At 41.6% G+C, this 14,522-nt stretch overlaps 1 protein-coding gene across 6 annotated transcripts in view; it reads right to left on the bottom strand.

Moving 5' to 3' along the window:
• The window catches only part of NBEA (neurobeachin), a 786,732-nt gene that overhangs the window by 35,483 nt on the left and 736,727 nt on the right, over nt 1–14,522 (bottom strand). For all 6 annotated transcript variants that reach the window (XM_073662535.1, XM_073662540.1, XM_073662538.1 and 3 more), the window contains 3 exons: nt 9,675–9,867; nt 4,735–4,806; nt 3,477–3,632 (listed from right to left, as the gene is read on the bottom strand). In XM_073662535.1, coding sequence (XP_073518636.1) covers nt 3,477–3,632; nt 4,735–4,806; nt 9,675–9,867 — 421 coding nt within the window. The remainder of the gene's footprint in view (nt 1–3,476; nt 3,633–4,734; nt 4,807–9,674; nt 9,868–14,522) is intronic.

Raw genomic sequence — 14,522 nt, 5'->3', positions numbered from 1 at the left:
TGTGAAAGAAAAAAATGAACATTTAACTTTTTTCACAAAATTGTTACTTTAGACCCAATTTTTTTTATTTTCGCAGGGGTAACAGGAAAAAATGAACCCCAAAATTTGTTGTGCAATTTCCCCTGAGCACGCAGATACCCCATATGTGGGAAAAAAAACACTGTTTGGGCGCAAGGCAGGGTTCGGAAGGGAAGGAGCGCCATTTGACTTTTTGAATGCAAAATTTGCTTGAATAATTAGCAGACGCCATGTTGCGTTTGGAGAGCCCCTGATGTGCCTAAACAGTGGAAACCCCCCACAAGTGACACCATTTTGAAAACTAGAACCCTCAGGGAACTTATCTAGATGTGTGGTGAGCACCCTGAACCCCCAAGTACTTTACAGAAGTTTATAACAAGGAGCCGTGAAAAAAAAAAAATCTAACTTTTTCCACAAAAATGATGTTTTAGCCCCAATTTTTGTTTATTTTCACAAGGGTAAGAGGAGAAAATGGACCCCAAAAACTTTTGTGCAATTTCTCCTGAGCATGCCAATACTCCATATGTGAGGAAAATACAGTGTTTGGGTGCATGGCAGAGTTCAGAAGGGAAGGAGCACTGTGTAACTTTTTGAACGGAAAATTGGCTGGAATCGAGAGCGGATGCCATGTCGCGTTTGGAGAGCCACTGATGTGCCAAAATAGTGGAAACCCCCCACAAATGACCCCATTTTGGAAACTACACCCCTCAAGGATTTTATCAAGGGGTATAGTGAACATTTTGAACCCAGAGGTATGCAAGGGGTAGGGCTAGAGTTGGGCTAGGGTTAGGGTTGGAATTTTTTTCAAAAGTAAAAAAAAAAAAGATGATGATATGACGACTAGTGTTGAGCTCAAGTGCTCGCTACTTGAGTTTGCATCGGGTACTCAGGTATGCACCATGTATCGCGCGTGCTTGAGTGACATGCTTGAGTCCCCGCCCGCATGTTTCACGGTTATTAGACATCCAAAAAAAAAACATGCGGGGATCGCTCATGCATGGCAGGCAATCCCCGTGAGGTTTTTTTGGCCGCGAAGCATATGGGGCGGAGACTCGAGCATGTCACTTGAGCACCCGCGATACTCAGAGCATACCCGAGCACCCGATGCAAACTCAAGTAGCGAGCACTTGCGCTCAACACTAGTCGCCATATCGTCATCTTTTTTTTTTTTTTACTTTTGAAAAAAATCCCAACCCTAACGCTAGCCCCAAACCTAACCCCAACCCTAACCTTAAAGTTTATTTTTTACGCTGTTCCTCATGCGGTATAAGTGATTAGACGACTGTATTCTTCGGGTCGGTGCGATTACAGCGATACCAGATTCATATTGGGTTTTTATGATTGACAGCTGTCACATACTAAAAGACGCATTTAATTTTTGAATCGCCATATTTTGAGAGCTATAATTTTTCCATATTTTGGCTGACAGTCATGTGACGGCTTGTTTTTTGCGGGATGAGTTGACGTTTTTATTGGAGCCATTTTCAGGCACGTGACATTTTTTGATCACTTTCTATTCCGATCTTTGGGAGGCAGAATAAACAAAAACCAACAATTCAGGAATTGTTTTTTTTGTTTGTTTTTTTTTTGTTTTATTCTGTTCCGCGTGTGGTAAAATTGATAAGGCAGCTTTATTCTTCATGTCAGTACGCTTACAGCGGTACCACATTTATATAGTTTTTCTATCTTTTGGCGCATTTACACAATAAAAGCTATTTTACAGAAAAAATTTTAAATAATTTTTTGCATCGCTTTATTCTGAGAGTTATAACTTTTTTATTTTTTGGCTGACGTAGTTGTATGGCGGCTTGTTTTTTTGCGGGACAAAATGACGTTTTCAGCGGTACCATTTTTATTTATATTCGTTTTTTTGATCGTGTATTATTCCATTTTTTTTTGGCGGAATGATGATAAAGAATTTTTTTTTTTTTTTTTTTTTTTTTTTTTTACCGTGTTCACTAACTAGTGGGACAGTTTTATAGGTCAGGTTGTTCCGGACGCGGCGATACTAAATATGTGTACTTTTATTTATTTATTTTTTTTTTTTTCGTAATAATATTTATTGATGGGTACATTAAATTTTTATTTTTGGTGGATTATTATTTTTTTAATATTTTTACAATTGTTTTTTTTCATTCTTTAACACTTTTTTTTCTTTTATTCTTTGTCCCACTATGGGACTTTCACTTTTTTTATTCTGATCGCCTGTATAGCATAGGGATGGAGCACATCCCTGTGCTATGCAGGCGGTCAGCGCTGCCGATGCAGAAGATACTTTGGTCATGCACTGCGCATGACCAAAGTATCTTACTGCTGTCTGGTGACCCGGATGTTGTCATGACGACATCAGGTCGTCATGGCAACATCCGGGAAGCTGCGGCAGACAGTGTTGGACGCCGGCAGGAGAGGTGAGCATCGCGATCACCTCCCCTTGCCACCGCAATGCTGCGATCGACTTCAATCGCAGCACTGCGGGGGTTAATGTGCCGGGAGCGGTGCGGGACACCCAGCGGCGATCGCGCCCGCACAGCTTGTGTGCGGGCGCGTTCGCCATGACGTACTATTCCGTACCTGGCTCTTAAGTCCCAGGGCGCAGGTACGTATTAGTATGTCTTGGGCTTTTAAGGGGTTAAGACATAAAGGTCAGTCAATTCGGAAAATTGCTGGAACCTTGAAGACATCCTCAAGTGTAGACATGGAAACCATCAATTGCTATGATGAAACTGGCTCTCATGAGAACCACTCCAGGAAAGGAAGCCCAAAAATTCTCTCTGCTGCAGAGGATAAGTTCAACAGGGTTACCAGCCTTAGAAACTGTAAATTGACAGCACCTCAGATAACAATTGCACAATTAAGAGACTTGTTTGGGACAAAGAACACAAGGACTAGACATTAGATCAGTGGAAATCAGTATTGTGGTCTGATGAATGAAAACGTAAGAATTTTGGTTCCGACCGCCATGTCTTTGTGAGACACAGAAAAGGTGAGCGGATGGTTTGTACACATGTGAGGTGCCCACCGTGAATAATGGAGGAGGGAGGTGTGATGGTATGGAGGTGCTTTGCTGGTGATTCAATTCAAATTCAATGAACAATTACCAAACATGGCTACAACAGTATTCTGCAATGACATGCCAGCCCATCTGGTATGAATTAGTGGGACTATTAATTGTGTTGCAACAAGACAATGACCCAAAACACATCCAGCTGCTTGAGGGAATGTCAAGGATGTGTAAAGATGTCCTGAGAGAAAAAGAGGGGTTCTTTGAGGGATCTAAGGTTTAACGCATATTCTGGTTTGTCTCACAACTCCTTGTTTATGTTGACTACAGTCTGAATCTACAATGTGCACATTCCAGTAAGAACAAGAAAAACATTGCATGGACGTGTTTGCAAACTTCTGACTGGTACTGTATACACACACACACATTATATACGGCTATCGGGTTTTCCTTGTACCTGTTTCTGTTGAGTATACCCTGAAGCTTTTGTCCCAGAAGCCACAGATTAGGATGTAGCGATTATCAGCTGTTACCACGAAACAGTGCGCATTGATCTGAATGCTCTGATCCACTAGGTCAGTGATTTGGCGTTTGTTAACTCCAGAATTATTGGCTATTGGAAAAGAACATTAATAAAATTATTTGAGGAATTATTTCATTACAATTAAAACGTATCATCTATCACTAGACCTGATATGCAAATCAAGTTTTTATATTAAAACATGTTTCATTTCAATCTACAGGAAAAATTGAAATTTTGCAGTCTTTACATGGATCCTTCCCAATAGGCTAACACTTCTTTTGTGCTTATTTTTAGCTTGTGCTGTAGACATATTTTTAGCTTGTGCTGTAGACACAAGGGGAAGGAGTTACTTATTGCTATCATAGTGCAGGGTTACAATGAATGGCAGCACTTTTATTATAGGCAGATACACAGGATTATAGCTTTGATAATAGGTGATAGAGACAACTCAGCTCCTCTCCCTCATCCTGATAAATCTCATGTAGATTAGTAACTTGAATTAGTTCTGTTGCGTACATTATGTTAGTACTGTTAAAGCGTTATTATCAAGTTCTCTCTTGAGCAGCTCAGTCTCCTTACAGTCTCCTTACCTCCTGGTGTCTGGCAGGACAGGCACTCCTCTTTGAGTGACAGTCCTAGTGAATAGTAGAACTGTAGCATTGGTTTGTAGCACAAATTCTGCTGTAACACAATCAGCTATCAGTGGTTTGTTCTGGTGTGTATACTACTATCACTGTATTTACGTATAGAAATAGCAGGGCATTTGAACAAGCACAGAGCTCTGGACAATGTGAGCCGTGATGCCCGGGTGTCGAGGATTGTGATTCTACAGGATTGATAAGAGCAAGATTTATAACAGCAGCTTGTCAGGAGCTGAGAGGTAGGGGAAGTGAGGTGGAGTAGCTAACTGCTGTATAGAAATCAATGGGCTGGAGAGAGCTCACTGGTATGTTTAGAATTAACTCCTCTCCCTGGTCAAGTGTACTCAGGTTCAGTCAGACACTAGTGGCTGAGATCCATGGAAACCAGCAGTACACTATGAAAGATAAAATCTCTAATTACAAAAGAAGGAAATCAGTTAGAAAATGCAAGTCAACTGCAAACTTGCTTATTTTATGCTTACTAATTAAAGCAATAACTTGAGACTACCCCTTTAAATAATAATAAAAAAAGTAACTTTCTTCATACATACCAATCAGAGAGTCCATCTCAATAGGAAGATGGTGGGCTTGGTCCAATGAGTAACCGGGTGCTCCTCTCAGACCTGCATGGCAAGAGATTATAATCAGATTGTGTCTTAATTTCTGCTAGTACATTACAATGAGCCATCAAGAGAATTTACAGAGAACATCGTTGCTACAGATGTAACAAAGATAATCATTTGAGAATCAGAAAAAACTTGCAGGATATTCCAGGCGCTGCCAGTGAATGAGGGATATCCAAAGTCAGGTAGCTGAGAGTTTTTATTCTATTAAGCGTTTCGGAGTTGATCCAACTCTTTCCTCAGATACATTAAAACAGCATATCACCTCTGACCTTTAAAAGGGTCAGTGATGACTTTACAATAAGCACTAAACATGATAAACAGCAATAGCTGAATTAAACAGCAATTATTTAATTTAAAACATATCTAAAAAAATATTAATAGTAATTGCCACCGAATTGTAACTCCTTATAGCAGTTATATTAACATATAGACATAATCTTCATGATTATGTCTATATGTTAATAACTGCTATAAGGAGCTATAATTTTGTGGCGACTACTATTAGTACGGAATATTTTTTTAGATATGTTTTAAATAAACTAATTGCTGTTAAATTCAGTTATTGCTGTTTATCATGTTTAGTGCTAATTGTAACGTCATCACTGACCCTTTTAACCACTTCGCACCAGAGCCTGTTTTTGCCTTCGTGACCGGGCCAATTTTTTCAATTCTGACCACTGTCACTTTATGAGGTTATTACTCTGGAACGCTTCAAAGGATCCCCCTGATTCTGAGAAAGTTTTTTCGTGACATATTGTACTTCATGATAGTGGTAAAATTTCTTCGATATCACTTCCGTTTATTTGTGAAAAAATCTGAAATTTGGCAAAAATTTAGAAAATTTTGCAATTTTCAAACTTTGAATTTTCATGCCCTTAAATCAGAGAGATATGTCACACAAAATAGTTAATAAATAACATTTCCCACATGTCTACTTTACATCAGCACAATTTTGGAACCAACATTTTTTTTTTGTTAGGAAGTTCTAAAGGTTAAAAGTTGACCAGCGATTTCTCATTTTTCCAACAAAATTTGCAAAAACATTTTTTAGGGACGAGTTGACGTTTTTATTGGTACCATTTTTGGGTACGTGACATTTTTTGATCCCTTTCTATTCCGTTTTTTGGGAGGTAAAATGAACAAAAAACAACAATTCAGGAATTGTTTTTTGAGTTTTTTTTATGCCGTTCTGCGTGTGGTAAAAGTGATAAGGCAGCGTTATTCTTCAGGTCAGTACGTTTACAATGATACTACACTTACCGTATACTTTTTTTTTTATATATTTTGGCGCTTTTGCACAAAACAATTTTATAGAAAAAATACTTTTTTTGCATCGCTTTATTCTGAGCGCTATAACTTTTTTATTTTTCAGCTGATGGAGCTGTATGGCGGCTTTTTTTTGTGTGGAACAAGATGACGTTTTCAGCCGTACTATTTTTATTTCCATTTTGCTTTTTGATCGCATTTTATTCCACTTTTTGTTTAGCGATATGATGAAAAAGCATAGTCTTTTGCTACGTTTTTTATTTATTTTTTTTACGGTGTGCACAGAAGGAGTTAATTAGTATGACAGTTTTATAGATCGGGTTGTTTCAGACGCGGCGATACCAAATATGTGTACTTTTTTTTATTTTTGCATAAATATACGGATTTATTGATTTAATATTTTATTTATTTTTATTTATTTTGTGATTTTTTTTTTAACAGTTTGAAAACATTTTTTTTGACTTTTTTTTTACATTTTTACTTAGTCCCTGTAAGGGACATTAATTTTTATTTTTCTAATCACTGTTCTCATGCAATGCAATAGACATGTATTGCATTGCATTGCATGAGTTTTACACTGTCAGATCTCCTGCTAGACTTCAGCTGCAGGCTGAGTCTAGCAGGACACCGTACATGGCAGACCCGGAGGTGGTCATGTGACCTCCGGCTGCCATGACAACGGCAGGTCCTGTCAGACATCAGGGGGCCGTCGGAGAGGTAAGTGGACAACCCCCTCTCCTCTCACTATCTTCTAAATGCCGCGATTACTATAGATGTACAGTGTTATCTACAGTGGGCGGTCGGGAAGCGGTTGAAGGTCAGAGGTGATATCCTGTTTTAATGTATCTAAGGAAAGAGTTGGATCAACTCCAAAACGCTTAATAGAATAAAACCTCTTCAGCTACCTGACTTTGGATATCCCTCATTCACCGGCAGCGCCTGGAATATCCTGCAAGTTTTTCCTGATTCTCAAACGTTCATTCCAATTACAATGGTATACGCCTAGGAACCAGCGGTCGGAGCAGCAGCCATCTCTAGTGGACTCACACAATCTCACCAGTCTTGTGCCTGCTATTTATTTAACTCACTTACAGACATTTTTAGGGTTTTATGTGAAATTATGTCCAATTTGCCTTTTTTTTCCTCTGTCTTTTGTGTTGTTCCAAAACACACAAAGGAAATAAATATGTGTATAACAAAATGTGTAATTGCAATAATTTTCTGGCAGAAATACTTTATTTTCTTGAACAATTTCAACCATGACGGTATATAACTGAACACATATACTCAGTAACCACCTTATGATAGAGGTTACATCTCGATCTTTGCTGGCTACTTGATTCTGATTTCTTCCTTGTATTGTAAAGTGCGTCTTGGAATTGAGAAGAACCTCTGACAAGTCGCTCGCTGTTGTGTGCTAGTTCTGCACAAGTCTCGAAGGGATGCAACATGGCAGAACCCTACTGTGAAGGAAGAGCCTATGTAACAGCCAAACATTAAAGTAACAGGTGACTTACCCAAAGGGAACACAAGTCCCAGAATACTGATGGTAACAAGGGAAGATAAGCCGACCCCACACCCCACAGCTGTGTGTTATACCAGGCTACATACAAGGAGGAATAGCTGCTTCACTGAATGACCTTGCATACAGGCTGACCGGCCATTATGTCTTATTTTATGATGAATTTTCCTATGTTCCTCAAGTGTAGCGCAGCAGATGTTTTATGCAGAATGTGGAACATATCCACAACATGTGGTGTAATTTGGAATTAATAATTTTTGGTTGATTTTTAGCAAAGGTCCTAACATACACACTAAACACGTCTATCCATTGTTAGACAGAGGCTAAAACAGTGTCCGTCTGGCCAGTAAACCAGTTGACTGATGTGGGACTAAACAGGATCTTTTAAATAAATGCGCTATGAACTTTTTAATAGCTTTCGATGACCTGAGAACTATCGTGGCATCTGTCACCATTAGGCTATGATGGCATCTGTTTAAGGCTCATTCAGACGTCCGATTTTTTGGCGTACGAGAAAACTGGACCAATTAGTCTTTCATCAGCGTGTGGCAAGAGTGTCATCTGATTTTCTCAAACGTGAAGAAATTAAAAAAAGAAAAAATTCTCCATTCTGACAGAAAATCGGACAGCACTCAGATGTTGTCCGAGTGCAGTCCGATATTTTCATGGACTCATTGACTTGATTTGTTCATTTTGATCTCATACTTGGATCAAAATCAAACATGTCTCCGCGATTTTCAACAGACCTCTCGATCTGAGGAAAAAAATTGCACATGTGAATGGCCCCTAGTCTTCGTTGTGTGTATGATAAATACATGAAATGGAGACAATAAAAAAACAAAACGCAAAGTGAACAGAGAAAGGTAATTGTATATGAAGTCAGAGAACCTTCCAGGGAATGATAAAACAGTGCCCAAGTGGCACAAAGAAAAAAAAAATATGCCCAGCCCTTGAAGAAGTGGTCTCACACCATCCTATTAAGGTATAAAGATGCTATGGGACCCACTACTATGATAAGGAGACACAATGGAAAAGCTTCCAGAGAATGAGCACACCTGTATCATGCGGTGATGTATGGCAGGCCATTTAATTTAATGGTTGGGTGTAAAATACTTATGGAGAAAGGCAGCTTCCCTTGAACAAAAAAGGAAACAAGACAAAAAACAAATCAGCTCATCCCCAGGGGCTGGAAAAGCCAGAGAGAAAAAACCACAGTGATCGGCTGATTAAGAGGTTTTGCCATTAAGGCTGTAGCCAATGATCAGGACTCACACAGGAAATATTATAATTCATTAGACCATTGGTAATATTATGAACTAATATTCCCTTTTATTAAGTACCTAAAGAATATGGATACTTTCGGGGCAATTGTTTTTGTTTATTTAAATGCATTTTGGGCTAAAAAATAATTTTTGCAATCGGGTTCTTTAAAAATGCTGTATCGTTTGGCTTTTACCGACTCTTTGTTTCACCGCAGACAACCTACTGTATTTCTGATAAGGAGTTTGCAACTCTTATCTATCTTCTTCTGAAGTCCTCTTCAATTGACTTATGACCACATCAAAGTTCAACTCAAGTTGAGCCAATTAAAAGACAAGATAAAATAGTTACAAACTACCCATCAGAACGAGCTCACTGGTAGAGTCTTAGTGAACTTATTCTACATCTAGCAAAACATCTAGCAAAAGACTGTGTAATGCAGAGGATAAAAAAAATAAAATGATGCAAAAATGTATTGAAATCTAATTGTAAATATTTTTTTATTCCAAAATACATGCACTTAGGTAAAAAAAAATCCCCTTGAAAATGCTTACATCCTTCTACTCTCAGACAATGGTGAATCCTAGAACGATAATTTGTGGTTAATAGAATATGATAGGTGGAAATGTTCAGTGTCTGTTTATTAGCGTAAACAGTATATATTCTGGTTTATTGTATATTCTTGTTCCTAAATGTAGCTCCCTCTGATCACACGTGACCATGCCTGGCAGAAATATTTAGGCATCTTTAATACAATATGACATTTTAGTAATGTGATTAAACTAATTGGCATCCTGTGGAAAAGGGCACAACTTACCCACAGTGTTGTGCCACCTATTCACTGCAAATAGCCGGCTGCATGTGACAGTCACCACTGCAGGGATAGTCAGATGGGGCAGCGTATTTGCTGCAACATGTGTGACTGGCGAGTTGGATGGAAATTTCAGCACCATGATGACATCCTGCTGCATCTGGTCTTTAAACATCAGCGGGCTCTGTGGAAGGAAGCACTGTTAAGGGGAAAGAAAAAAGAATACTGTCAATAAGAAGAAGTTATAGTAAGAAAATAATCAGGTGAAATGTATCATCCATCAGGATTAGACGATATTTATAGGGATTCTGAGTTACAGCCTGTATTGCAGCTCAGAGCTGTATTTACAATTCTGTCGACTTCAGAGCAGAACTCTTCTAGAACTCCTTGCTGGCTGAACACCTGCACAGAGCATGGCCTGGTGATTTGCACTATTGGATGTTATCATCTATAAATCAGATCGATAAAGAAACACTACCTTCATTATTCATTATAGAAGCTCAGCTAAGGGGTGTGTCAACAAACTTACTGACTGTTTCCAATAGCAAATCTAATTGAGAAAAGCTCAGGGCCTATAATACAACCTATAACTTAGCATCAGTACATAATGCAGTAAGTAATGTAAACTATGTGGGGCCAAATCATCAAGACTGGAGTAGCGCAAAAATTACGATTTTTGGTACTCACCGTAAAATCTGTTTCTCGATAGTCTTCATTCGGGGACAAAAAGAACCATGAGATAGCCTGCTGCCACCGGGAGGCTGACACTATTATTGCATCCAAAATGAAAATTGGCTCCTCCCCAGCAGACTATACCTCGCCTGCTAGCCTCAGGCTCCCTCAGTTTAGTGACAAAGCAGTAGGAGAAGCAAAAACATTAAAGAATTTGGACAAAAATAATTAAATTATACCCAGAGAGAAGAAAACAACATAAATGCACGACTAAGGGTGGGTGCTGTGTCCCCCAGTGAAGACTACTGAGAAACAGATTTTAAGGTGAGTACCAAAAATATAAATTTTTCGGTCGCTTCGTTGGAGGACACAGAGAACCATGGGACATGCTAAAGCTGTCCCTGGGGTGGGAAAACAAATAATATAATGTTACCACCAAATTCTCCACTCTTGCTCAGGTCGAAGCCTGAGCAACTGCTGCCTGCAAAATCTTCCTGCCGAGACTTGCTTCCACAAAAGCGAAGGTGTGGACCCTGCAAAACTTGGAGAAGGTATGTACAGATGACCAAGTAACTGTTTTACAGAGTTGCAGGATCGATGTCTGGTGACGAACTGCTCAGGAAGTCCCCATCACCCGCGTACAAGGTGCCTTAACCCTAAAAGGAGGCGCATTGGTCTTCGCTTATAGACCTGAATGATTGCTGTTCTAATCCAACGAGCAATTGCTGCCTTAGAGGGGGCCAAGCCCCTGCAAGGGCCATCTGGTATGCCAAACAAGGAATCAAGATTGTCTCAATGGGGCGGTGGCTGATAAATAGCCCCGTACTGCCCTGACAACATCTAATTTGTGCAGAGCCTTCTCGATCGGATGAGAAGGCGCAGGGGCAAAAGGAAGGCAAGACAATGTCCTTGTTAAGGTGGAAAGCCGAAACTACCTTGGACAGGAAGGACGGAACAGGTCTTAACACTACCTTATTCTGGTGCAGGATGAGGAAAGGAGCTCGGCAAGAGAAAGCAGCAAGCTTCGACACTCTCCTAATAGAGGTAATGGCTATAAGGAAAGCTACTTTATAGGCAAGATGAAACGCAGAAATCTCTCTGAGAAGCTCAAATGGTGGCGACTGAAGAACCTCCAAGACTAGATTAAGGTCCCACAGATAAAGGGGAGGTCGACAGAGTGGTCTAGCACATGCTACCCCCTGAACAAATGTCCTGACCTGAGATCTAGACGCCACATCTCTCTGAAACAAGACAGCCAAGGCTGACACCTGTCCCTCAACAGAACTAAGTGTAATGCAGGTGATGGAATGCAACACACAGAGACACAAGACGGTTACAGTCAGGGATTTATATAAAACCACTTTATTTGTATAACAAGTATTATGCAAGGGGGTTAGTAACAGGGATAATGAAAAGCAAATTGGAATAACAATGAGAAACAGTTTCAGTGAATAACGGTAAAGTTCTTAGTAAAAGTCTGATGCACCCAATCGTGGGAGTCCGCACGTGAGTTCTCTTTGTATGGCCCTAGCGGGGGGGTCACCGGTTATTCCCACTAGGCCGCAAGTCTCTTCCAGATAAAGTCTATCAGAACCCGTTTAGCCTCCCAAGCACCAAACGGCCCCCTCCCAACCTGAAATCCTAATCCCAACTGTCCCTAGTACCGTGAATGGAAATTGGAAGTGACAGCCCTGTTCACTTGCGCGATTCCTCCACTGTTGCTGGCACGTCTCTCCTGTCGCAGTCCTCTCTCAGCTCTTCTTGGCTTGACCGTCGACGGTAGTCTCTCACGCTTGGGGTAAGGGGATCCAGACCTCGGCTCTTGACAGGCGACATCGGGTCCTGGGAATTTACTCCGTGTGGGGCACAGGTCCTGACTCTGGGCCACAGGTGCAGGGCTCAGGGCGCTTCTGTGAGGAGTTCAGAGCTTCTCAGGCGGTGTCTGACTTTGATGCAGCGCAGGCCCCCGGCTTGGACCTGCCATGCTGGGATCTGCGGTCCCTCTGGAACACATCTGCTCCATTCTGCAGCCTGGCTCCAAATCTCCCTGTGTCTTGGCGCGCTGGGCTTTTTTTTATCCAGGACATCTTTCCTGTTGGCCACCTGATCAGGTCCAGCATCTGAATTTGTTCCCCCTTCAACTCTTCTAGTATAACTTGGTTCCACTTGATTTCATCTGGCCAGCAGATAGCAACCTTTCCTCATCTCTGGCACATCCTGCAAGAATTCTCCTTCATTGCACTCTACTACATAAGCACCAACCCCGACACTAGCCCTGACTGCAATAAAGTAAGGAGAGCAGCACAGGCAGAGAAAAGGACATTAGAGAAATTCCAGAAGACTCACACCAGTGAAAGTAGGCCTTCCAAGTGCCGTGATAGATGCGCAGTAAGGAGGGCTTCCTTGCCTCGATCATGGTTTGGATGACTGATTCTGACAAACCCGCTGCCCTCAGCATCGCGGCTTCATCAGCCATGCCGTTAAATTGAGGTACTGTAAATTCTGGTGGAAGAACAGATTCAGAGTCAGAAGATCTGGACTGTAAGGAAGAGTCCAAGGGACATCTGGCAAATAATTGATCACGTCGCGTACCAGGCCCTCCAATGCCAATCTGGTGCGATGAGGATAACTGGAATCCCCTCTGCCTTGACCTTCTTGAGGAGTCTGGGCAGAAGAGGTAGAGGCGGGAATAGGAAAGGCAGGAATAGATAAGGCAGGGAGAACTGGGACCAGGGAATTGCCAATGCTTGGGTCGCAACTGTCTGAGGATCCTGAGATCTTGCAATGAATCTTGGTACCTTGTAGTTTAGTCTTGATGCCAACAGATTAACATCTGTTATGCCCCACAGACAACAAATCTGCTCGAACACCTCTGGGTTAAGAGCCCATTCTCCTGCCGCTACCTGCTGGTGGCTCAAGAAGTCTGCCACCTAATTGTCCATTCCAGGTATATGAACCGCCGAGATCAAAGGAACTTTGTCCTCTGCCCATCTCATTATCTCCGTCACCTCTGACATGGCGGATAGACTCCGTATCCCCCTGCCAATGTAGAAGAGCCAGATGGACGTCTCTGAGCGCCAACACATTGATCGAAAGAAGTGTCTCCTGACTGTTCCAGGATACCTGAACCGACAAGTCGTGGAAGATGGCCCCCCCCACCCGATAAGGCTGGCATCCATTGTCAGAATCTGCCACCCATTGTCAGAATCTGCCACCCATTGTCAGAATCTGCCACTTGATGGGGCGGAAGGAGCGACCCAGGATTAATAGGGGTGACATCATCCTCCACCAGAGAGACTGGCGACAGTGAAGTGGAACGAAGACTGGACGGTCTAGAGACTGTATTGACCTGTCCCAACAGGCCAAAACTGTGTTCTGTAGGGGCCCTAAATGAAATTGTGCAAACGGGACTGCCCAGAACGTTGCTACCATCTTCCCCAAGACTCTCATGCAAAACCGGAGAATGTCTCTCTGGCCACTTCAGAATTCGGACAGAGGATTGCAGCACTAGCCTCTTCTCCTCTGGAAGAATGACGCTTGAACTGTATCGAATATCATCCCTAGGAACTGAAGCCGCCGTGTTGGAACCAACACAACCTTTGCCCTGTTGACAATCCATTCGAATTGTTCCAGGGAATCTAAAACAATCTGCAAACTCTCCAGATTTTGGGAAAAGGAAGGCGCCCTGACCATAATATTGTCTAGGTAGGGGATTACCACCACCCTACTGGTCGTGAGCAAAGCCATGACTTGAGCCAGGACCTTTGTAAACAACTGGAACACTGTTGCCAGCCCAAAGAGAAGAACCCTGAACTGAAAGTGATCCTGGTTGACAGCAAAGAGAAGAAATCACTGATCAGCCAGAAAGATAGGTACAAAAACATAGGCATCCTGAATCTATCAAGGACAGAAACTCCCTGATCTCATGAAAGCCGCGACTGACCGAAGCGACTTCATCCTGACGTAGTGACGTAGCTGTACCCATTTGTTCAGCAATCTTAGAACCAGAATGGGTCAAACCGAACCATCCCTTTTGGGGATGATGAATAGGTTTGAATGGGATCCTCTGAAATGTTCTGAAGAAGGAACCCTTATGATTACTCACGCTTGAAGTAGGGAAACTATTGCTTGATTGAAACTGGCTCTTATACGGGGGGGAAGTGAGGGGATGAGATCTGAAAA

The sequence above is a fragment of the Phyllobates terribilis genome, unplaced genomic scaffold (assembly GCF_046119375.1).
Source record: "Phyllobates terribilis strain yellow unplaced genomic scaffold, ASM4611937v1 Scaffold_2__4_contigs__length_985480577, whole genome shotgun sequence".
NCBI classification, from domain to species: Eukaryota; Metazoa; Chordata; class Amphibia; order Anura; family Dendrobatidae; genus Phyllobates; species Phyllobates terribilis.
Note: the sequence above shows the minus strand (reverse complement) of the source record. Positions and strands in the feature narration are given on the sequence as shown.